Source organism: Pyrus communis, chromosome 11 (genome assembly GCF_041283825.1).
Source record: "Pyrus communis isolate YQ-2024b chromosome 11, ASM4128382v1, whole genome shotgun sequence".
Lineage (NCBI taxonomy): Eukaryota > Viridiplantae > Streptophyta > Magnoliopsida > Rosales > Rosaceae > Pyrus > Pyrus communis.
Window position 1 is genome coordinate 12,479,895 of NC_142575.1, and position 24,679 is coordinate 12,504,573.

At 36.8% G+C, this 24,679-nt stretch overlaps 3 protein-coding genes and 1 long non-coding RNA gene across 8 annotated transcripts; 1 reads left to right on the plus strand and 3 right to left on the minus strand.

Annotated features, from left to right (window-relative positions):
• Nucleotides 1-3,710: 3,710 nt before the first annotated feature.
• On the minus strand, nt 3,711-6,191 carry LOC148692912 (uncharacterized). The gene is made up of 2 exons (XM_088680139.1): nt 5,132-6,191; nt 3,711-4,735 (listed from the first exon to the last, which is right to left on the minus strand). Exons 1-2 carry the CDS (start codon nt 6,132-6,134, stop codon nt 3,951-3,953), a joined length of 1,788 nt encoding a protein of 595 aa, XP_088536265.1. The 5' UTR covers nt 6,135-6,191; the 3' UTR covers nt 3,711-3,950.
• A 5,560-nt stretch (nt 6,192-11,751) lies between these two features.
• On the minus strand, nt 11,752-15,917 carry LOC137743582 (uncharacterized). 4 transcript variants are annotated; one of them, XR_015953500.1, is made up of 4 exons: nt 15,651-15,917; nt 13,926-15,069; nt 12,612-13,787; nt 11,752-12,093 (listed from the first exon to the last, which is right to left on the minus strand). XR_015953500.1 is itself a non-coding variant. In XM_068483504.2 (3 exons), exons 2-3 carry the CDS (start codon nt 15,067-15,069, stop codon nt 12,730-12,732), a joined length of 2,202 nt encoding a protein of 733 aa, XP_068339605.2. In that variant the 5' UTR covers nt 15,651-15,917; the 3' UTR covers nt 12,568-12,729. The 4 variants fall into 4 exon arrangements, 2 of the variants coding, with proteins under 2 accessions (XP_068339605.2, XP_088536217.1); XR_015953499.1 differs by having other exon boundaries at nt 11,752-12,187; XM_068483504.2 differs by lacking the exon at nt 11,752-12,093 and having other exon boundaries at nt 12,568-13,787.
• Nucleotides 15,918-17,711: 1,794 nt separating this feature from the next.
• Nucleotides 17,712-21,190, minus strand: LOC137743020 (uncharacterized). 2 transcript variants are annotated; one of them, XM_088680093.1, is made up of 3 exons: nt 21,108-21,190; nt 18,989-20,121; nt 17,712-18,837 (listed from the first exon to the last, which is right to left on the minus strand). In XM_088680093.1, the coding sequence occupies exons 2-3, from the start codon at nt 20,115-20,117 to the stop codon at nt 17,801-17,803; spliced, it is 2,166 nt and encodes a 721-aa protein (XP_088536219.1). In that variant the 5' UTR covers nt 20,118-20,121; nt 21,108-21,190; the 3' UTR covers nt 17,712-17,800. The 2 variants fall into 2 exon arrangements, with proteins under 2 accessions (XP_088536219.1, XP_088536218.1); XM_088680092.1 differs by lacking the exon at nt 21,108-21,190 and having other exon boundaries at nt 18,989-21,090.
• Nucleotides 21,191-24,006: 2,816 nt separating this feature from the next.
• On the plus strand, nt 24,007-24,636 carry LOC148692913 (uncharacterized). The gene is made up of 3 exons (XR_015953051.1): nt 24,007-24,065; nt 24,172-24,292; nt 24,393-24,636. It is a non-coding gene; the product is annotated as an uncharacterized LOC148692913 (long non-coding RNA).
• Nucleotides 24,637-24,679: the final 43 nt, after the last annotated feature.

The following is a 24,679-nucleotide window of genomic DNA, read 5'->3' on the forward strand; positions in this document are numbered from 1 at the left end:
ATGAAAATTTTAACAAATACAAATTTGGTTTCTATTGCCTTATTTTTGAAGGTCTATTTATAAGAAGTAACTATGTGGGCATGCCATGTTCATTACTGACTTTTCTTCTATATGGTGGCTGTCCAGTTATATATGGTGGTAAGTTAATGGTATTGCTAATTAGATTTAAAAGCAGATTTAGAACACCTTGTTATGGAGAATTTTGGAGGTTATTCAATGTGATTATTGATTAGTTTCAAAAACAGGTTTTAACAACACCTTGTTATGGAGATATACGTGTAGAGATTGAGATATCCTCTCACCTTTTTGGAAGGAAAATTCGTAGTACACCTGGTCAAATACTATGATGTCTTGGCCTCTGAGAGAATGCAATTTGGTGATCCAATAATTAAAATTCTCAATTTCATGTTTCTAAAGAATAGAATACTTCTTCAAAATATAAGGATAGAATACGTACTCATATAATTCTGTTTAACAACTAGGGGCATTTTCTAACTTATCAAAAAATTAAATGCCGTAAATATAAATACGTCGTAACTCTAAATACGACACATAATACTTAATTTAATAATAAAATCTGAAAATTGGATTTCACATTTCCCTCCACTTGGATTTCATAATCATCAATTAATTGAATTTCATAACTAAATCACATATTTAAAAATAATCAGGGTATTACAGTTCATTGGATTTCGAAGGTACTATATCTATGGAATAGAACAACATATTTGGTGGAACATAGAGCTTCTTGCCCGTGAGGAAAGAGAGAAGAGCAACAAGGTTGTGATCTATTGCCTTGGCTTGAGAAAGCACTGGATGAGGTCTTACTTTCGCATATCACCTGCTGAGTATCTCATCCTTGCCTAACTGTGAGCTTTCAAAAGCATACAAGTAGATGGCCATCAAAATTGTTTCCAATGTTTTCTTGAAAATAGTCAAACAATTCTCCAAGTAGGATCCACAACTAATTTTCATGGTGTTCTAAAACCGTAAGTTTTATAATGAATTTGTGAATGAATAACAAAGGGAGACAACTGATATATATCTCATGCCATTCTCATCCTTGTAAAATACAAGTTGATGATTGTTTGCAATTGTCTAGTATTATTGTGTACGTAGTTAGTCAATATGGTCACATCATCTACCATGAAATTAGTAACTTGGCACATCACTTGTTTATGTGACTTTGATATGCTAGATCATCCTTCTGTTGTTAACCCTTTGAGTGATGGTTTGTGATAGAGAATGCATCGATTGTGATCGTCATACACAAAGAAAGTTTGGGAAGCCTACGATATTGGTTATGACTTGCATAGAAGTAGAGTTGAATTGTATTCAGCGACACTTGAATTTGGAATTTCAGGTTAAGTTTGGTGAATGGGAACAACAATTTAGTAATTTTTTATTTGGTGATGCATTGACTTACTATAGTTCTATGGTAGCTTGACTATTGTCCATCAAGCAATCAACTTCATTGAAGATCAATAGCTTTATTAGAGGTGATTTCTTCATACTATGATGTAGATCTGACATAGACGCATTTAAGGGATAAGGACATAGGCATGTGGGCAAACATATTCATATTGATTCTTTTGAGATTGTTTATGAACAAGACGGAACTCTTCTGGTGCCTTGGACACTCAACCAATTGTGAGTTATTTCCTTATTGATGAAAATTTTAACAAATACAAATTTGGTTTCTATTACCATTTTTTTAAGGTCTATTTATAAGATGTAACTATGTAGGCATGCCACGTTCATTATTGGTTTTTTTTCTATATGGCGGATGTCCAATTATACATAGAAGTTAGTTAATTGGATTGCTAATTAAATTCAAAAGTAGGTTAGAACACTTTATTATGGAGAATTAGTTAGTCAATGAGATTGCTAATTAGATTAAAAAACAGGTTTTAACAACACCTTGTTATGGACACATACGTGTAAAGATTGAGATATCCTCACTTTTTTTTGAAGGAAAATACGTAGTACACCTGGTCAAATTCTATAATGTCTCGGCCTGTTAAAGACAATAAAATTTGGTGATCTAGTAAATAATATTCTCAATTCATGTTTCCAAAGAATAGAGTACTTCTTCACACTATAATGAGTTATCGAGAATTGGACAATCCTACCTCCTTCAATGGTAGCGCTCTTCAAACTATAATTGGTTCAATTGGAGTTGGAATATCCAAATCATTGACGACAAATTCTCTTGCTAACACCCATACCAACCTCATTTGGAGCAAGTTTGCAACCTCCAAAAACTTTAAAACTATAATCTTAACAATTTTAATTATAATTCAATTGATGTATAACTTTATATTTATAGAAAATCTTATCTAAATGGTTATTTCTTCATAGTTCATTGTGTCATTTAAGTAATTATTGTTGCTCGTTGGATTCCGAAGGTACTATATCTATAGAATAAGACAAAAAATTTGGTGAAACAAAGAGCTTCTTGCCCGTGAGAAAAGAAAGAAGAGCAACAAGGTTGCGATCTACTGGCTTAGCTCGAGAAAGCATTGGATAAGCTCTTAAGCCATCTCTCACTGATCCGGTCAGAAGGCCATAGGGCTAAAAATAGCTCGAAATGACACGAAAACCGTCTCCAACCGAAGGTTAAGCCAAAGGGCTTGCGGGCCCCACCGGGCCAAAACCACCAAATCAAGGCAACAGACTGGCCATCTCCAGCCAGCTAGCCAACCAGCCCGATGAGCCCAGCCCTTTTTTTTTTTTTTTTTTTTTGACAAATTTAAAAAAAAAAATGCTAATTTTTTCCTACACCATTTCTCACATACTTTTCACCATTATATACTATCTTACCTCATTTTATTTATGTTGTGATATATTTTGAGATTAATAAATAAAAATTAATTAATTTAAATCAAATATATATATGTATATTTTTTTTTAAATATTAAAATAGTTTGCCCCATGAAAATAGTCATCGAGCTAAGGTTTTTTTTCTTTTATTTTTACATTTTTTTCTTTATAAAGCTTAGCCAACGAAAATTTCATAAAATACAACTTTGCCCGATGAAACTATTTGTTGGCTATGTCAGTTCGTCGAACAAAATTGGTCAATGCATTTTTACCCGATGAAAATTTTGTCAGAATATTGGTTGGGCAAATGGCATTTTCCCAACAATTTCTTGTTTTCGTCGGGCAAAACTTTGCACAACGAGCTTTGTGCAATGAACTTTGCCGACGAAGTTTTGTCGGACATACTCTTAGGTGATGAAACCGTATTTTCCCCAACCAAATTATTTCGTCTGAAAAAGGATGTTTTATTTGCAGTGTATCATTCACATATAGAATTTGCTTTATATATTTACTCCCACTAACGGTAAGGTAATTTATGTATTACGCACTCATCAACAACATTATCCTCCAAAACATACGAGGTGATTAAGTTGTGAAACTTTAAACACTATTAGCGAGAGATCTGCTTTAGTCCGTATATAGATTTTATCAATTCTTTTATTTATTATCAAATTCATTGGCGTAGTAAAGAAAGTCATTTAGTTCATTTATTAATCCGAGTTAAAAATGGAATTCTTCATTAAGTGGTAGATTGTCCTGGTGGTTAAGGTCTTCCTTTACAAATGATTGCGTTCGGGATTTAAACATCTTCACTACCCTTAGTCTGAGAGAATATCACTTGTAATTAAAAAAAAAAAGTGTCACTCTCCATTAAAGACACATAAATCAACTATGAATTTGATATCACTCCAAATTGTGAATCGGAGATGATATGACTTCAATTTGTGTATTAGAAGTGATATAATTTTAGAGTACATTGTGACTATAACTATAAACATAAGAAAGAAGTTGGATTAATACACCAAATTGACCAATATTACACCAATATTTATGAAACTGCAACAGCCAGACGTACCGCTTCACGAGTCTTTGGCCTTTATTATTTATTACGAGATATCCAATTAATTTTATCTCTTACAAACAACTCCACGGCCATCCACCCCGCTAGCACAATTCATAGTACTAGCATAGTGGTCAAAGTTGTTTGAAAAATCATTCGTAGCAATCTCACCAGTAAACCTTGCAACCTCACAATCCGAAGCAAAGATGGTAGAGGATGCAAATTCTTTGTCACCGCCCAGAACAGGCATCACAACTCCCATCTTAACCCTACTCACGTAGTTGCTTGCATATGTCTGCCCTAGCACACCACTCACTTCTTTGCTTAGGGCATAAAACTTGAAGCTTAAGTCAAGGTGAGCAAAGGAATCCTCTTCTGTAACCCCATAGTTATGCATCAACGATTCCTTTTCAGTTATCGGCACCACCACAGCCTTGATCTTGAAGTTCCCTTCGGCTTCAATTTCTACCGAGTTCGTGTTTTTCGTCCTTGTGATGCTGAGTGCTCCTGCTGATAAGATTGATTGCCAGTTGGCGCCTTCGCTGTCTGGGAGGCTTATGGTTTGGCCATCGACGGATAGGGACAGGCGATCATTGGAGTCGTCCCAAGTTGCCGTCCTTTTGGCACCGATGTAGAGCTTGTGGTTACCAAAGAGGATTCCTAGAGACTGCACCCAAGTGAAGTCCCTCTTCATGGTTTGATTTCTTTTGCCGATGAAGTGGGCGTTGATGTGGAGATTGGAATCGGAAACTATGCAGAAGTCCTGGTCTCGCTTGCCGTGGAAGTAGAAGGTTATTCCATCACCACCAATGAATCTGGGGTCCTGGCACACAGCACCTGGCTTGTTGCAGTCTGCACGCTCACATATGTTAGCAGTGTATATATGTAAATTATGCACACAAATAGAAACTCATTTTTATATAATACTTCCTATGTTATTATTTAACCATTATAAATTTATATTACTTAGACCTTTTCACACACATAGTGAGACAATATTAATGGTAAACAATATATGTTACACATTTTGTATATTAGCCTAATTCACAATATATTTCATTTGTTTCGTATTTTATGGTTAACTAACACATTAATTGTTACATCAGATGATATCTAATGCAGTTGTAAAACAATTAAATTCCCGAGCTGTGCTCGAAAAAGATAAAAGATTAGAGTGGGAAATAGTACAGCTATAGTATCGTAATTATATTTCTAAGTAACACAAGTAGCAAGGTTTGGTGAACTTACTGCAAACGGGACTGCATGTAACGCAGTCAACCTCACATTGGTGAGGGCAAGCACTAGGACAAGTATGCTCCAGGCCATAGCACTGAGGATAATTCTTGTTTTTGCATTTCACTCGCTGTTCTCCGGAGCTCTCTGAAGATGGGGGAGGTGGGGGATAAGACGACGGTGTAGATGTAGGAGGCGGCAGAGATGATGGTGTAGATGTAGGAGGCGGCGGAGATGGCAGTGTTAAAGGTGGTGATGGCGTAGAAGTAGGAGGTGGTGGAGATGATGGCGTAGATGTAGGAGGCGGCGGAGATGAGGGCGTAGAAGTAGGAGGTGGCAGAGATGATGGGGTAGAAGTAGGAGGTGGCGGAGGAGTGGTAGTGGAAGGAGGGGGAGTAGGAACAACTAAAGGTGGAGGTGGTGGTGAAGGATAAGTCCTTGGAGGCGGAGGAGGTGAATGATAGTAAGCCCTTGGAGGGGGAGGAGGTGAGTGATGGTAAGCCCTTGGAGGGGGAGGAGGTGAGTGATGGTAAGCCTTTGGAGGAGGAGGTGAGTGATGGTAAGCCCTTGGAGGGGGAGGAGGTGAGTGATGGTAAGCCTTTGGAGGAGGAGGAGGTGAACGCTGATAAGCCTTTGGAGGAGGAGGTGAATGATAGTAAGCCTTTAGAGGCGGAGGAGGTGAACGCTGATAAGCCTTTGGAGGCGGAGGAGGTGAACGAGGATAAGCCTTTGGAGGAGGGGGTGAGCGTCTGTGCTTTGGTGGCGGTGGAGGAGGTGGTGGTGGTGGTGACCGTAGAGGTGGTGGCGGCGGTGCTTGGCAAACAGGTTTGCATGTCTTACAATCCACAAAACAAGTGCTGGGGCATGCTGCCGGGCAATAGAGATCTATGTGGTAACACTTATAGAATTTTGTGTCTTCGCACCACACTTTCTTAGTCTTTGGACGAAAAGCTGTTGCCTCTGCCCCAACAAGCATCGAGAGGATGACCAAAAACACACCTAAGCCTAAGCGCACCATAGCTTGAGCTATTCTGGTGCCAAAGGATTAATTGTGCTCTTGAAACTTCGTATCTGTGACCATATTGATTATGGCCTCTCCTTTTATAGAGGTCTCGAAATAGATCTCTCTTTTGCATCAAATGTATGTAGCATGCAACATGCTTGCATTACAATTAAAGTGTTCTTTGTTATTCCATTCCGCTTCTGCCTCATCAAATGGAAGTCAAAGTATAATTAAAGTCATCAGATCGATATTTCTCCATATGCCTCACGTTGCTTACTATTAAAACTGTTGAAGCTGCTTATTTCATCCTAATTGATATGATAGATCTTGTTGAGAGTATGAATTCATATGAGAAATTATCTAGCATATACTTATAAGGAGTTGATCTACTCCTTATATCTCTCAATTTATTTTATGATGGAATCTGAACTTACTACATGATATCATAGTCAAGTTGGCCCATGTGTGAATTCCAACAGCTACACATGTTCCACTCATCCGATTTGGGTTGTCTACATGCTAAGCTTGAAATTCACCATATGTGAGGAGACGTGTGCTGAGAGTAAAAATCCCACATTGGAGAGACAAATGAAACTACTATTCATATTGCCAAGTAATTTTTTAGTGAAATCTTAACTTCAGATCCTACCTTTATAATTTTCAATTTAAATTATCTATATCTTGTATTTCATACACCCCAAATCCCAATTGATATCATCATCATCATTTTTTTTTTTTAACAAAATGAAATTGGAGAATGCAATGGTCCAATTATTTATTGTTATTTTTTTTTAAAACTGAATCTTAGTTTATAGTTTACAATCGGCTTATGTGTTTGAGGTCGTTGGATGGTTGTTAAGATATTAATAGAACTTTTAGTTATTGTTGATAGATAATATTGTAATTTTTCATCATGATAATTATCTATGAAGAATTTGTTGGAATTACCTTGACATTCTTCTGTGCAAGATATATGGGCAAAAACCAATCTGAAAGCATTAAATGGTATAAATTTTTTGCTAGAATATCACAATGAAGATCACGAAAAATGACTAATTTCAGAGTCATAATTTAGGTCAAGGGCGCCGAGCCTTTTAAGGGTGGAGTTTCGGTGAGAAAATTATTGACGGAGATAATTCCAAGTTTTTAGATAATATGTTGAGGAATCGCAGCCTTGGTAGGATTTAACTTGGCATCCGCATCAAGTAGGTTTTTTTATTTTTACGGTGAACATTTTGGCACGCCCTGTGGATCCCAAGTGTTAAAATTGCGAAGTCCAAATGATGTTTCAATACTCCGATTTGGCTCAGTTCAACCGATTAGATGAGATCCAAGCTCAACTGGAGAAACACATTCAAAAGAGCGAGGAGGCAAAAAGGGCAAGAGAAGTGGAGAAGATTATTGATGCACATGAAAAAAAATGAGATTCCCCTTCCCAAATGTTAAGGTGAAAGCTCATGTCAACTTACAAGAACTATGGGTAACAAAGACATGACCTGTTTTAGTGCTTGGCTAGACGAGGAACATTTTTCTATCGTTTTAGATACAAGTCAATCCCATTTTAAGTATGGCTAGATCAAAAGGCCGGGGGACAAATCCTCACTTCGGCCTTGATAAGGCTCGGTCTAAGAAGATTGTCAATTTAGCCGAAGAAGAAATTAGGCCACCTATTCGTTCGCTGAGTCAGAAAATTTGGTCAGCCTAGAAAAAAAAGTTCAACCTCTTGAGCAAAACATAAAAATAAGCTAAGAGGTTGATTTGTTAGAGGAATGTTCCCATGACAAACAAGGCCGAAACAATGCCTTGGCCACAAAAGCATGTCAATCGATATGATTATTGGAGATAAAGTTGATATGGAGCAATCTCGTTTGGCGAAGTTGTTCAAGTTAAAAGCCAACATTAGCGAAGTGATTATGCTCGGGGTCATAATAACTCATCGCATTTGGCTATAGAGAAAAAAAAAAAATTGGCGGAGTCAAGAATATTTGGAGATGATCGTTTACTAGAGCAAAATCAAATTGAAGATGTTGATATAAAAAATCTCGGCTTAAAGCATCATTGGCTTCCTCGTCATCATAGTTTGGCCACTTTTATTTTCTTAACCATTTGGCTGTTTAAGCTAATGCTTAAGATAATAAGCGGGCAACAAGCCGCTAGACGCAAAAGAAAAAAAGAAAAAAAAAATTCTGCCATTTAGGCCTAGACTCACCGAGCACAGTGTGAAAATATTTTCGGTCTCACACTTTTCGACTGAGAAAACTTGCCAGATTCTTCTCGCGATGGTTAATATCAGTTGGAATTTAGAATGATATGGTTGATGGCTTAGCTATAGCTTGACATAGAGGAAAATAATTTTTGCAGCACAAAACGAGTATACATGGTCGTATCCATTTTGGTAACTAGAAAGAGGGAGGATTAATTTCCTTAACCGTTCAGCTCGCAGGCCGAAGCTCAAGGAAACTGAAGGGCAATATTTGGACCTAATTTAGTACTATCGGCTGATGTATTTTAGGCCGTTGGATGATTGTTAAGATATTAAGATAACTTTCAATTATTGTTGACAAATAATATTGTGGTTCTTAATCATGATATTATCTATTAAGAGTTCATAGGAATTTCTTTGACATTTTATGTGCAAGATATATGAGATAAAAACCAATATTGAAGCATCAAATGGTATAACGTTTTTGTTGGAACATCACAATGAAGATGAATTGATCACGAAAAAGGACTAAATTCGAAGTCCTAGTTTAGGTCGAAGATGCTGAGGCTTGGTAAGGATAGAGTTTTGGCTGGAAAATTATTGACAAAGATAATTCCAAGTGTTTTTAGATAATATGTTGAGGAATTGCAGTCTTAGTAGGATTTTTACACTTGACATGCTTGAGCATCAAGTAAATTATCCCTATAAATACAGGTTTGCAACGTAGAGAGGACCTTCAACTCAATACACAAATCAACTCTCTACGCAAACCCTCTCACACCTTTGAAAATACTAACTACTCCACTAACAAGGCAGAACAAACTCAGTTTGGTTAAACAAGTTTGGGTTGGCCGCCGTCATACGATTACAGTTTGGTTAACTAGAATTTTCCAGAGACAATCAGCAAAGGTGATGGTTTGGTTAAACATAACTAGAGTCGTAGAATCAGCTCGGTTAAAGAGTCTTGATAGTTTGGTTAAACAACATGTTCTTGTTTTTTTCAATGGGTTATCTATCCTAAGTCTCAGTCAGTGGAGAGTCTTTGATTCTTTCTCGGAATGAGGTCGCTTTAGCATTTTTGATGAAGTAGAGTGTTCTATGATTGGATATTCCCAAGTGACATTCGAACTTCGGCATATATTGATGCTCGAACCACTTTTACCACAAAGACACTCATCTCCTTTGAGTATCTTTGTCCCTACAATCTTATTCCAGTTCGACATACTCATATTTTAACAAATATAGTAGAAGCGGTCGAACCTGGTGCAGAAGATTGAATTTCATAGTAAAAGGTGTAACATTGTCTTTAGTTTTAGAACCTAATTCCGAGAACTCGACCGTAATCACTCATTCTAGGAGTTAACATTGCATTCCATCACATCACCACATTCAAAAGTATTCGTCCGACCGAGGTTGGTTGCGAATCGGCACACCTGCATCAACAATCAACCACGAAGGATGTATAGTTAGCTCATTAAGTTATTCGGCCTATGCCCCACGTAGATTTTGTAATTTTTAGGGTCAGCACAAATCAAAGGTAAATTTATTAGTTTTCCCCTGGTTTAGCTTTCAAACTTTCATTTAAAGGTTAAGATCATATATATGTGACTTACACTTGAAGTTTCAAGTTCGATTCCCTCTCTACAGTATTACTTCTACAAAAAAAACAAACTATATGAATGGTTCTTAATTAAGAATGAAAATGTATATTTCGTCCAATACCCAAATTGAAATTGCTTGTGTGTTTTTGATAATAAAATTATGAAACTGCAAAGGCGCCCGCTCTTGTTTTGTATGTGAAAGCTACGGAGACTCTCCCCCAATGCCACCAATTTTCTGTTAGTTTATGGTTTCGAGATAGATTGACTACCAACAAGTTGTAGAGGTCAATCACGTAAAGGTTGTAATTAAAGGTAGTACTGCGTTGGAAGGAATTAAGCTTCTTTTTATCTTATGAAGTTTCTTCTTCTGGACATAACACGTGAACACCTTACCAACCAACTTGCGTGGTTGTTTTTTATCTTACGAGTTCTGATACTATATAGCTTGACTTTGATGCATTTTATTTTTGTATTTTTTGGGTTGAAATTTAATACATTTTCTTTGCTTGAGTTGTTAGCATTCAGTTCTGTAAGTTTGTTTTATTTTATTTGTTTTGTTGCCGAGAAAATGACGAAATAAGGCCCTTATAAGATTGTAGCTAGGTCCTCTTTATCCCAATTTTTGTGAATAGTTTGGGATTGTTGAGTGTTCCAGAAAATAAACGATGAACATTGACTTCAAGATTAACTCTAAGAAATCAAATTGTAATTGTTTAAAAAACTGGACTACTTAGTAGACTAAACTCATTGTGGGTTCTACGATCTATTTGCGTTGTTCCTAGAGGTGTAAGTTCCCCCAACGCGAAATATGTATGAGGTGGGAAAATGGCTCGTTGAAACGAACAAAAAAAATGGATGAATTGCTCAAAAAACATGCATATGAGTACTTGCTAGGTGTTGATGTAATTAAAATCTTTGTAATCTGTAAACCATGTTCCTCTGAGCATGCATTGCTCACGCATGAAATATAGCATTCACTCACGTCAACAACAACTACACCTCGCTATTCTAGCATTCTCCGTTGGTCTGCATGTAGAAATACAACAACAACAACAACAGCATAGCCTTATCTCGCTAAATGGAGGGGTCGGCTATGTACAAATGAACATACAAAATTATAAATCCATACAGACAGATACAGGAGAACTGCGAGGTAAATTACTAATTCATGACATTGGAGCGTGAAAGAGAACTATTTACATTGCCTTCGGTAATCCTTGAACGGATTGCTTCTAAGAATCATCCCACCTGCACATGGCATGTGTACAGTTCAAACCTCAAAGGTTGAGTTTTATATACACTGCTATTACATGGAAATATACAAGTGCGTCTGCACAAAGTAGTATCAACTACTGGCCTGTATCGTCTTTAGCCAAATTATGAACCTGGACTATTGATCAAGTCGATTCTTGCTTGAATGTGTGGTCGAAAATCGCAGTCTAGTGCAACAAAAAATTGTCGAAAACATATACATCAAGAAAAATTGAAAATCCAAAGACAAATGTTTTTCTCTTCACAATACTTCAACAAAGCCAATGAATCAATAGTCTTATGAGTTTGCCAACTAGCTATTAGTATACTAATACCTCTTTTTTGATATTGGAAGAAGTTTCGGGTTCAAATCCTCCCTCTCATCGGTTAAAAAGTCAAAACAAGTTCGTAACTAAAACTTAGGGTGCCTATTGCAGGGTTTGGTGAGTTTCAATGTACGTTGAAAAAAAAAAAACTTAAGACCAACTTTCAATTTTTATGTAAGTTGAGGTTGACCACGAAGGAAATTTGTCCCTTCTAGTCCCGCAAAAACTGTAGGATATGAACACCTTATAACTAAATATCTAATTCAAGTAAACATTTATTTCTTACTCCAACATCCTAATTTCTTGTTCTTTAAGGTACAGAAATTTCATCGTCCTTGGCATGCTTTCCATCCTCATTTTTGTAGGGATGATATTCCGCAAACAGGGATGGGCATTGGGTACGCCCAATGCCGATCCCTACTTGAAACTGATCCATATACATTACGAGCTTACACAATTTTGCATAAAAATCTATAAACCAGAAGGGCATAAAACGCTGAATATAACCGCCGGCACCCTCTCCTTTCTGGGCGAGGCAAATCATTGCACATCTTTCACCCTTTTCCAGTTTCGACCTTCATCCAGCTGAAACCCTAGTGAACATCCAGGGGGCACAATCCAGAAAACATACAGCAATGAAGATACAAAGCAAATGAATCCTGAATCGAATGAAACTGATCGAAACAACTACATAAGTGGAAAAGACAATTAGCAAAAGATCCGAACTTCATGACATTTGCAACAGCCACATGCATGCTCAGACAAGTCTGCTTTAAATCTGATTTCGTATAACAGAAAATTTGCGAGATCATCCAATCACAAAGGAAGCAATCTTACACTTGCATCAAAACTAACTACAAAGGAATCGAGTAACATATGCGTTAAACAACAACGACACCTACAAATTCAACGCTAAGAACTTAAGCAAAGAAGTAAACATGCAGAATCAAACCTATATAGATCAGGAACACAAGGTATAGTCAGGGGCATCCCGTGTTCTTCATACAGCAACCAAAAAGGTCGTGCCCATGTTGCTCGGTTTGTAAAACAAAAAGCCAGGTTGTAAGTGAGAAAGTGCAATCAATAATTTTAATGTTAGCTTTGTGTTTACCTTTTGCTTCAGTAATCGTTTGGCAGTTTCAATCCGAACCACTCAAAATTGGAAAAGAAAGAGTACAAAAACCCAGTATGAATTCTTTTGTACACTGCAACAAAATGCTGTAAAAGAATCAACTATTTTCTGGACACGTCTTCTTATTATGCCGTCCAACCACTCCACACTGACCACATGTAATGGCCCTTGGACCTTCACCAGAAGTTTTCATCTTTTTAGTCCTCGGTCTACCCTTCCCATTACCCGGAGGTAGGATAACATCTTCGGAACCCTCATACACCGCATCCTTAATGTCAGTTACGGGACAGATAGGACTTGCATATGAACTTCTATAGTGGCTCACCTTGAAGTAATCATCAATGTAGTCATACACGCAACCAGAACTTTGTTGAACAGCAACAAGTGCGTGAGCACAGGGAAAGCCCTTTAGTTGCCACTCATGACAGGAGCAAAAATGATTATCCAAATCAACCACAACAGAAACATCAGCATGAACCTCAAAAACAGAATCACCAGAACTGCTAACATTCCAATGCCGACCAACCATCGACATGTCTTTCAAGGTTTTCTCCATTTCAGGACAGAGAATAGAGCGCCATTGTTCTGCTTCACGACTCCTTTCAGACATCATTACCATGTGTTTAATCCTGATTCCCTCAAGCTTTTGACAGATGGGCATCATATAAAGCTCCGAAATCCAAGAATGAAATGATTCATAAACATTCTTATGCATTTCGCCATATCGATTGCCCTTAAAATAAGCATATGACCAATTTTCTTCAGGAAAAGTTTCTAAAAAAGTCTTAGCCGGAGCACCACCTTCGTCCTTTAAATTTCTCATGCTTAGCTCAAAAGCAGCTTCCGTTGGAGCATAAGCGCATTTCATAAAAAGATCACAAATTCCAGCCCGGAAAAATTTACCATAGCCACAGTGATATTTAGATACAAGGTTCTCTTTCAAATTCTTCAAACAAAATGCAAGATGGAATGTTGGGAATCTGTTTGAAATAGCTTCAATCACATCTTTGTTGTGATCAATTACATTGTTATGATCAATTACAAATGTAACGGTCCTACCTTGCGGAGTCAAAACTTTAGCTAAATTTTCAAAGAACCATCTCCAGTTTTCCTCGTTCTCTTTGTCCACGATAGCAAAAGCAAAGGGGAAAGATCCTACATAAAAATAGACAAAAGATGATTAATTGGTATTTCAAAGATAAGGATGTCTACACATAGACATATGCTTACATGTATATACATAAACGCATGTAACTCATCGACAGTCATAACATATTACATGCAAAATTATACCTTGGTTTCCATTCTTTCCTGTTGCACCAATTAGCTGCCCTTTGTACTTGCTTTTCAGATTAGTTTCATCTATGAACAACAAGGGCCTGCACCACCGAAAGCCCTCAACGCAGGCACCATAACAAACAAAAAGCCTCCGAAAGCGCGAAGTGTTTGGATCACACTCTACAACACAGTATGACCCAGAATTGGTTGATATTAAAGCATCACGATACCAAGCTAAATGACTATAAGACAATGATTCATCACCATGAACCTCACTCTTAGCCATTTGTTTCGCTTGCCATGCATTATAGTAAGAAATATCAAGGCCATAGTTCTGCTTAACATCCTTGACAATATCTATAGGCTTAATTGACGGTTTCTCACGGATTTGATCGACTAAAAGAGAAGATATCATCTTTGAAGTTATCATCGCACTATTCTGCTCATGGACATTGCCCGTGCACGAGTGCACATTATTTAAAGTCTTTATGTAGAAAAAACCATTAGCTCGACATAGTGAAGCACAAACACGCCACTTACATCCATCTGAACTCTTCTTAGAACATTCAGCAATAACCCGCACCTTATCATTGCTTAGATAAACAAAACTAAATCCCATCCCAACTGCATATTTACGCAACTTGCTACGAAATTCGTCTACACCACCCATAAACTTCTGGCCTTCATGACTAATATACTCTTTCCAACCCTGAGACAGATATTTATTGCCTTCATGCAACCCGGAGTTATCCAAATGTTCATTCTCGTCAATAGCACAATTTTCTACCATGCATGAAGAAGACGCTACATGATTAGTAGCTGCACGATTAGAAGCTTCGTGATTAGATGCTGCTTGATTAGATGCCGTAAGATCACTATCTTCATTATTTGAAATCACAACATCCTTCACCAGTAAATCAACAAGACTAATCTTCAACATCGATAAACACATCAGCATCAAAGTGACATCCATATCTGATTGCAGCAAACAAGAAGGATGCTCGGGAAGAGAATATGTCAGCTCAAAACACCCCGCCTTAAGTTCCTTAAACCTTGAACATATCTCCTTATCAATATCCCCATATTTAGTATGCTCAGACAACGCAATCAGGATAGTTACAGCACGATAACTACACCTTGCTATTCTAACACCCTCCATCTGTACATGTAAGACACGATTAAACACGAAATGAGTCAAGAGCTACCATTCTAACATCAAAATTACGATGAACATGTGATATCCTAGCATTTGCGTATTGAGAATCCACAGATCATAGAGGTAGCCTGTGTTTTTATATCGAACGCACGTTGTAGCATACGCTCAAGGTTGAGTTGGGGGCTTCAAATTTCTTTTCCTTGTACCTTCAATGCGCGGGTTCGCTATTGTAATTTTTCACTCTATTTGATCAATATTTGTTCAGCTTTGATCTTTTATAAGACAAAGGAATAACAGAGTAGAACAAGTAACATAATTTTGTACTTATGACATTCATCACAAAGAGAAACAAATAATTAGAATCTAGAAAAGCCGGAAAAGCTTCGTTGTCAGTTGTTTTCATTTGATTTATTCAATCCGACGGTCAAAAATGAACGACAATCCAATAACATTTTTGCATCATAAAATCTGTTAAGTTGAAAACTCTGCAATAACCCTGAATTTTCAGAAAATTATTAGTTTTATTTGATTGAGTACATGAGAGAGAGAGAGAGAGAGAGAGAGAGAGAGAGAGAGAGACGAACCTTGAGAGAAGAGGAACTGGAAAAGCAAACAAGAGGAAGGCTGCGAAATGGGAGCAACTCACTGGCTCTCTAGTTTCTGAATGTTTTTGGGCTTCGGCAGCAGTTTTACCTTAGGCCGGATTTTTATGCGAGCAAAGACCCAATTTCTCGGGACGGCAGCTCTTGCCTTTCTCAAGGTTTATTTTTCAGTTTTCAAGTCTTTTCTTGCACAATTAAACTTTCTAGTCGTCTCTACCAAACTAATAGCGGTGGGCACGATTTCTTTCGGTGTTTTAGGGTAAAAGCTGAAATCAAAACTAAAATTTATTTCAATTCGATGCGATTTTGGGGTAAGAATGATTTGATTTTGGTTTGGTTCGGTTCGGTTTTAAACAGTTTTGGTTTCAGTTTTTACCTTACTTGTAGGCATGTTAATAAATTGGCATTAATATAAGTTTTCAACATTCAAACTCAAAAGTTCAAAACCTAATCATTTGCAAACTAAATGCTTTATGTCATTGACAAAACTCAATTGAAAAAAAAAATAAAAAATTCATGATGATCACCATATTAAAATTCACTTTGTGAATGTGAAACCGATGGATGAGAAGCCATTAAACCTTATTAATTAGAAACTTGAGATTGCCTTGGAGTTGTTGTGGTTGTGGATTAAGTATAAGAGAGGCTATGCTTGAATTCGAAATGGCTAACTCTACAAATACACAATATAAATTACATTAATTGTTATAAATTTTAAAAAGCTTACAAAAGTAACCAAACACATTGAAAAAGGAAAACAAAAAAGTTCTTTTACTTGAAATGATTTTTACTACCCGATTCAATAACCAATTAGACCCCAACACCTAATTGGGTCTTAAATTAAATATTTTTATATTATTCGGTGTGGTTTGAGTTCATTTCGACTTCAAATATTAAGAACCGAAACAAAACCGTTTTTTCAGTTTGTGGTTCGATTTCAAACTGAAACCATTTCAAAACTGCAAAAACCAAACCGTTCAGTGTGGTCTAGTTTGGTTCGTGTTTCGATTCCACGTCCCCACCCCTAACCAAAAATTTATAAATTTCAAGTCTTTTAGCCCATATTAAAAGAAGATTTTAGTCCCAAGATGCAAAGCATCGCTTTCTAAAGCACCCAATCAGCCTAGGCTAGTTGGAGCCCAAGCTCTTTGTGAGCCCAAATCAGCCCCCAGGTCTTAACCATAACTCCTTAAGAGGGCATTTGAGACAATTACAACAGCAAATGAAAATGAGACACTTAGTACTTTTTAAACCCTGGCCTCTCACACTATTACAACAATAAAATTTTGACAGGACTAGATTTTATGAATAACGGCATTTTGAGAGGCCAAATAAAGCCTCTAGTCTCTAGCTTTTGTCCTTCTCAGGCTAGTGTCATAGTAAATATCAAGTCCTTTTGGCCCTTCTTACCCGAGCTTGTAGCTCATCCACCTCTTTTCTCTCTTCCCTCGTCTGAGAATGACTTATATGAAACGAGTTTATTACCACGTGACATTCCTCGTCTAATAATGCATTATCATACGTAAGTTTCTCTCCACATGAAAATGTGTTATTAGATTGAGACGTCACATGCTGTGAACCGTTCCATGTAAATTGTTTGGCCCTCACACCCTTAGAACTGTACTTAAGTATTATCGCCACTTAACTATGGTCTAGTGGTATTCCTCTTTACTTGTAACTTGTAAGTGAGAGGTCTTAAGTTCGATTCTCACACCTCTTAAGTTCGATTCCTCTTTCACCATATTTATCAGAAAGCGTGTTTGAATCATGCATGTGCACTCTGGTGGAGGTTTGATCTTCATGAATTCCACTCCTCCTAACAACTAACAGTTTAACCCAGTAACGCTATCGCTCTATTAAAAAAGAGTTAAACGGTTTAACTTTATGGTATTTTATTGTTTCCACCAAAATGACAAAATTCGAGCAACAACGAGCACCTATTAATTTCTAACGCATGAGATTAAATTTATCGTATTCATGGATCAGAAATGTAAAATGCTAACCGTTTGATCTAGCAGTTGAATGGTTCTGACTTGTAAAACACAGTCTGTAAATTTTCTTTTCAGAAAAAACCACAACATCTAATTGTTGTCCTACAATTTTAAAAAAAAAAAAAACCGCGAAAACAAAAATCAAATAATTGCAGTACATGTCTTCTTATTATGCCCTCCAACTGCACCACATCGACCACATTTGATCGGCCTCGTAACTTTTTCAACAGATTTTCTTTTATTCTTCTTTGGCTGCCGAGTTAGCGGAGGTAGGACGACCGTATCTTCCGATCCCTCATGAACCGCGTCCTTAATGTCCGGCAGCGGCAAAATATTACTCGCGTACGAACTTCTGTAGTGGCTCACCTTGAAGTAATCATCAATGTAGTTGTACACGTAACCAGAATTTTTTCGAACGGCAACAAGTGCATGAGCACAGGGAAAGCCTTTCATTTGCCACTCATGACAGGAGCAGAAACGATTATCCAAATCAACCGTAAAAGAACCTTCAGCAAGCACCTCGAAAACAGAACCACAAGAACGGATGGCATTCCAATGGCGACCAACTATCAGCATTTCGTTCAAGGTTTTCTCCATCTCGGGACACAGAATAGAACTACATTGCTCCGCTTCACAACTCCTTTCAGACATCATTCCCATGAGTTTAATCCTGATTCCGTCAACCATTTGACATATAGGCAAGACAGATAGCTCCAACGTCCAAGATTGAAATAATTCAGAAACAGTGCTGTACATGTCACCGTATCGATTACCCTTAAAGTAGGCACATGACCAATTCTCCTTTGGGAAATTTTCCAGAAAGGTCTTCATAGGAGCACCACCCTCGTCTCTTAAATTTTTCATATTAATCTCAAAAGCAGCTTCCGTTGGAGCAGAAACGCATTCCGTTAAAAGATCAACAATTCGGTCTTGAAAAAATTTACCATAGGTAGCCAGATACCTAGATGCCAGGTTCTGTTTCATATCATTCAAACAAAATGCATGATGGGATGTTGGAAATATGCTTGAAACATTTCCAGCCACACCTCTGTCATGATTAGATACAAATGTAATTGTCCTACCTTGTGGTGTCAAAACTTTAGCTAAATTTTCAAAGAACCAGCTCCAGTTTTCCTTGCTTTCTGAGGCCACGATAGCAAAAGCAAACGGGAAAAATCCTAAAAACCAATAAGATATACAGACAATGGATGAGTATATGGTATTTCAACAACCTATATATTTTAACTTACCAAGAATCACAATATACGAAATACGTAGATGTACAGCAACACATCAGTCATCATAGTCACAAAAAACAACTAATCATACCTTGATTTCCATCCTTCCCGGTAGCACCAATTAGTTGCCCCTTATACTTACTTTTAAAAGAAGTTGCATCCATGAACAACAAAGGTCTGCACCATTGAAATCCCTCAATGCAAGCACCATAGCAAATAAACAATCTCTGAAAGCGAGAAGTCTGCAGATCACACTCCAAGACACAATGTGACCCCTGATTGGTTGACATTAAAGTATCTTTGTACCAAAGTAATTGATTGTAAGATAAGGTTTCATCACCATGAACCTCGCTCTTAGCCAATTCCTTCCCTCGCCGTGCACCATGGTAAGAGATATCAAGACCATACTTTTGCTTAAAATCCTTCACAATATCTGTTGGTTTAATCATTGGTTTCTCACGGATTTGATCCACCAGGACAGAAGATATAACCTTTGAACCCATGCTTCTCGTTTTCTGCTTTTCATAATCACTAGTGCACGTGTGAACATTATTCAAACTCCTTATGTAGAAAAAACCATTCCCTCCACATAGTGAAGCATGTACACGCCATTTACATCCATCTGAATTCTTCTTAAAACATTCAGCAGTGATACGTTCTTTATCATTCTTTGCATAAACAAGACGAAATCTCATCTGAGCAGCATACTTGATTAACTTGTTACGAAATTCAGTTACACCCCCCTTAAACCTCTGACCGACATGACTAATATATTCCTTCCAATCCTGAGACAAAAATCTATTGTCCCCTTCCACTCTCAAAAGTTCATTTTCATCAATGGCACTATGACTTTCTAAGGTGCACGACAATGGCGCTGTACGATTAGACACTGCATTGTTGGAAGTTGCATGATGGGACTCTTCTTGATTTTGATCATCATCCTCATTATTTGAACTCAGAAGGTCCTTCACCAATATATCAATAAAATTACTCTTCAACACTTTTAAACATAGCAACATAATACTCACGTCCATATCGGATTGCAGCAAACAATTAGGGTGCTCAGGAAGAGAATACGTCAGCTCAAAGCTTCCCACTTTCAGTTCCTTAAACCTTAAACATATCTCATTACAAATATCCACATATTTACTATTTTCAGACAATGCAATGACAACCGTTAATGAACGATAGCTACACCTTGCTATTCTAGCACTCTCCATCCGTCTACATGTAAAAAAGAACAAATCAAACAGTAAAAAGGTCAGCAACTACCATCCGAATTACAATTACGATAAATGTTCAGTATTCAGTAGTACTCACTGACCAGATTTTGTGGTTCTCAGTTTATGAAATATCATTTAAAAAATTTCCAGTAATTAAAGGTAATGTGTGCATAACCGCAATATAAGATTTTCCTTCGGGAGAAGATGAGTACAGGGTTCCAGTTTTGCCTAAGGGGAACGCTACCAACTTGTCTTAGCACTCCAAAAACATAATCAATGACGCACTCTTTCATATCCAAAAACATAATCAAGGGAGGAGTGCAGCAAGATGTGTAAAACAATTCCCATACTAGAAAAGACTGAAACAAAAAATCAGAAACAGAAACTCAACAGCCATCAAAAGCTCCCAACCTGAGAAAAACTCAATAGACGAGCGGGAAAGCGAATGCTGGTTATATGAAACAACTGCATCCCGAGAAAACCCTAGAAGCTTAAATAAAATGATATATCATAAACTGAGAACCACATAGTCTGATCAGTGAGTACTGAATACTGAACATTCAGGTAAACCCCAAAATTTGAGAAGAAACAGAACAATGCTTAAATTCTCGAAGCAAGAGCCCACATTAATTGGTCCCAAACCCAGTGAATCTCAAGAACTAAAACCTAATCCAATCTGATACCCCAAACTAAACAAAACCCATCTCATAAAATCAGAGATATTGATAAACTAATCAGTAACCAGACCAGCATTTGCATCAGGTGAGCTAAATTCACTAAATTAATGAAATCAATTCATCCTTAACATAATGATTGATCACACGAATAACAGTAAACATTTGAGCACAAATTCGATTCAAAATAATAAAGAAAAAAAAATAGCTTTATAATACTGACGAAATTACAACCTAAAATATATTTACAGTGAATGTGCTTATTAAATAAGCCAGTAAATTAGTAGATGGATACAGAGATTGGGGACGATACCTTCGCCAAAGACGCGTTAGTAAGTCTGAAGAGCGAGTGGCAGGTGGTTGCTTTCAGCGGAGTGGGGTAGTTGGGGTGGCTGTGGGGCCGTGGGCTTTTCTTTTTTACCTTTTTTTTTTTTTTTTTTTCCAAAGGAAGTGTTATTGGCACTTCAAATATTTCATTCTACCCTCCTAATAATGTATTTTTTTTTCTTAAAATAAAAAGTTTGGAGTGTAGAATGAGATTTTTGAAGTTGCTAATAACAATTCCCTTTTTCAATTAATTTATTTATTTCTTTTTACCCAAACTTGTTTGATATTGATAACTTTGATAAGAAAATACTTGGGTACTCATCAGACTATTTGCAAAGTAATCGGAAAGGTATCTCATCTTCATTGATCAACTAATTCACTTTTTCATCGATTTTCAGTTTTCAATTTATAAAATCAAAGCCTAATTCGAATACAAAACACTTACACCCTTTGGCAGCGGCACGGGTCCAAAAATCAAGATAACAAGGTTTTGAGTTTAGATGTTAATTTGATGCTTCAAAACATGAAACCGTTCTTTTGTCCACTACTTGGCCAAACCAACTACACTACAGCACCATTTCGAATGAAATCTTCCGTTTCTTGCGTCAGTTTTCCCAAACGATTGGTATAGAAATGCTCTCTCTCTCTCTCTCTCTCTCTCTCTCTCTCTCTCTCTCTCTCTCTATTTTTATGCATGTTTTAATTTTATATTGGATGCATTAGGTTCAATTTTATGCAGAATCTTCTGGGAATAGGGGCGTGTAGAAAACTGAGGATATTTAATCTGTTTGTTAGTGATAATTGAGATGACATTATGGTTGGTGTTGCAGGACGAATAAGTGGCTGTCCAGCATGATCATGATCTGGATGAGATTGTCCCTTTCCCTTGTCAGTCCAGTCGGAAAGGGAATGGCCTGGACTGCATTTCGGGAGTTTTATCACCATACCATTTCAACCAGAAATACAACCCAGCCAAAGGTATCTAACCTGCCTTCCTTATGAGTTGAAATCCAATTCCGTTTTGTCCCTTTTGCAGCTTATGCCAGTAGAGGCTAAACCGAGGAGGGTGGATTTATTTGTCAGTTAGCATGAGGGATCACAGGTATAATTTGATATCCACAAATATCTAAAACATTTTTTAATACAAGGGGCAAAAGGATGTAATATACTAACTATGTATATCAGTATATGCACAGCGTTTCTCTTTTGTTTATCGGAAAGCAATATGTATTACAAATTGTAAAGGTATGTGATCAAATATGTTTGATGACGCTGTCATTCGTTGGTTGCACTGTATATATTGGTGGTGTTTGGTTACTTATTGTGTAATACATTAAAAATGATGCATTTTCAGTGTTAAGGCATCTATGATATTACGGCCTTTGAATTTTTGGATTCCATTCTTTGTTTACATTACTTTGGAGAAGATCAGATATGGTATGTGCAATTTTTAAAGTATGCTCTATTTCCACTAACGTATATTGGTGTGTTTTCACTGCAGTTGCACTAACAAAAGAACCCATGGGGCGTTGTTCAACCCATTTGTTGGGCCATGTTGGCAATGAAGACAATCAAAGCCAAATTTATATTGGTAGGTGGTGGGTTAGTTAAGAGTGTATGGAAAAGAGAAGTAAAATTGGACTACCATGGTACCACATATTCGTGTACTTCACAGGTAATTCCTAACTAAAACATTTGAGTTACATTATATATTGGATTAAAGTTGTAGACTTCGTATCGTTTAATGGCATTTGTTTTTAAACCCCGCTTGGAAGAAATCTCTTCATTTGAATTGACTAGCACTTTTTTTTTCCTATAATTTTTTTTTCTTGGCACCAGACTTTTGATGAAACTTACAGTTTATGAATTGATTGTAGAATGTTAATTATGTTGTTTTCTTAATTTCTACAATTATAGACCTTGGTAATCTCATTGCATTTAGGTGTTGAGATATCCAAAAAAATAAAAATAAAAATAAAACAAACTGATGATGAATTATATAAGGCTACCGAAGACAAGAACTATAGTTTTGAAGGAGCAGTATAAAACAAATGGTTAGGTTTTATTTGTTTTTAAGGTGTGCTAGCCATTTTAATCAATTTAAAACGTTGTTTCTTTGATATGGGGGCTATCACGATACTTTTAGGGTATTAGTGTTAGGTTTCGTTTAATGATTCCATTACTTAATTGTTTTAAATTTCAATTTTGGTTGTATTGCTGAAAGTTAATTTGATTACTAAATTACTTTGTAGAAACAGAGTTCACAAGAGCTAAGAGAATACTAAGAAGCAAAGACTTACAACGTACATAGTGACTTAAAATAGTCTTACTATTACTCTCTTTGTTTCTCTTCCATGTTTTGTTGTACTTTTAACCATTCTTTTGTGTTAATAATTTGTGTAGATGCATATACATGTTGGTAGAGATTGTCTGCAATTAGTGCGTTTGTATATGTACGTACAACTATTTTCAAACATTCTCACAATGCAACATGATCGATTCGGGTAATAAAAGTTGATCCCTTAATTAAAAAATGAGACGCTTGCCAAACATGTGGTTTATTTATTTATATATTTTTTTCTTTGAGTGAAGCCAAATTGTACGAGAGATTACTCACATATGTGCAAATTAGATGGAATATATGTTGCTTAATTTATAAAATAATCACTTAAGAAATATTAGAATATCTAAAACAACACATCTTTGGGGCGTGTAGCGCTTGTGATGCAAAAAAGCCTCTCACATGTGATACATTAGATTACGTTTGCACCATCCCTCCTAATCCTATTTTTTATTTTTTATATTTTTTTGTCAAACTATAGATATGTTAGATTAGGTGTTAAATTATACCCACGCCATCCCTCCTATTCAAAACCTCATGCCTAAAAAAAAACTGAAAAGGTAGGATTTCTGTGCGGTTCGATTCTTCTCCGCGCTCTCTAAGGTAAAAGCACTTTCTTCTCCTCTCTCTCTCTTCAATTTGAATTCTACTTTCTCTCTCTAGAACTTCAATCTCCTTGTATTTCTTGAAAACCGTCTTTATTTTGCAGATTAAACTGAGAAATTTGAAAAACCCTGTTCGAGATTTTGCTTGAAATCGTGGTTTGGGGTTAAATAGCACGGTCAGATCCAGTACTCCGAGAAGTACTTCGATGATATCTACGAGTACAGGTACGCTCCTTTCTGCTTCGTTTTCTTTCGATTTTTCTTCATTTTTCAAATTCTTTTTGCATTTTGATAAACTTTTTGTTTGTTTTCAATGTTGTTACAGGCATGTGGTTGTTTCCCAGACGGTCGTCCTGCCTGTACTGGGCCTGGGCCAACCCTGGAGGAGAGGAGTGATGGGGGTGAAATATCGGCCGTCAACAGCAAAGGTTGGTGAAGGAGAAAGAAGGTTGTATGGATACTAGAATATTAATTGTTTGGCAACCAGTTTTAATTAAGTTCAAGAAGGACACGTGTCTTTATTTGATTGTCCACATAGGATTTGTCAGTATAAAAAGTCCTAATTGGTCAGGACCCAAGTATTGTCCAATTTGATATATAATATTTTTTTTT

What these genes read in the sequence shown, in the direction of transcription:
- LOC148692912 (XM_088680139.1), bottom strand. Translation starts at nt 6,134, where the DNA reads ATGGTGCGCTTAGGCTTAGGTGTGTTTTTGGTCATCCTCTCGATGCTT. An exon ending in TACATGCAGTCCCGTTTGCA is followed by an intron (nt 4,736 to 5,131) that starts GTAAGTTCACCA and finishes GTGAGCGTGCAG; the next exon opens with ACTGCAACAAGCCAGGTGCT.
- LOC137743582 (XM_068483504.2), bottom strand. Translation starts at nt 15,069, where the DNA reads ATGGAGGGTGTTAGAATAGCAAGGTGTAGTTATCGTGCTGTAACTATC. An exon ending in AGGAAAGAATGGAAACCAAG is followed by an intron (nt 13,788 to 13,925) that starts GTATAATTTTGC and finishes ATTTTTATGTAG; the next exon opens with GATCTTTCCCCTTTGCTTTT.
- LOC137743020 (XM_088680093.1), bottom strand. Translation starts at nt 20,117, where the DNA reads ATGGAGAGTGCTAGAATAGCAAGGTGTAGCTATCGTTCATTAACGGTT. An exon ending in CGGGAAGGATGGAAATCAAG is followed by an intron (nt 18,838 to 18,988) that starts GTATGATTAGTT and finishes ATTGGTTTTTAG; the next exon opens with GATTTTTCCCGTTTGCTTTT.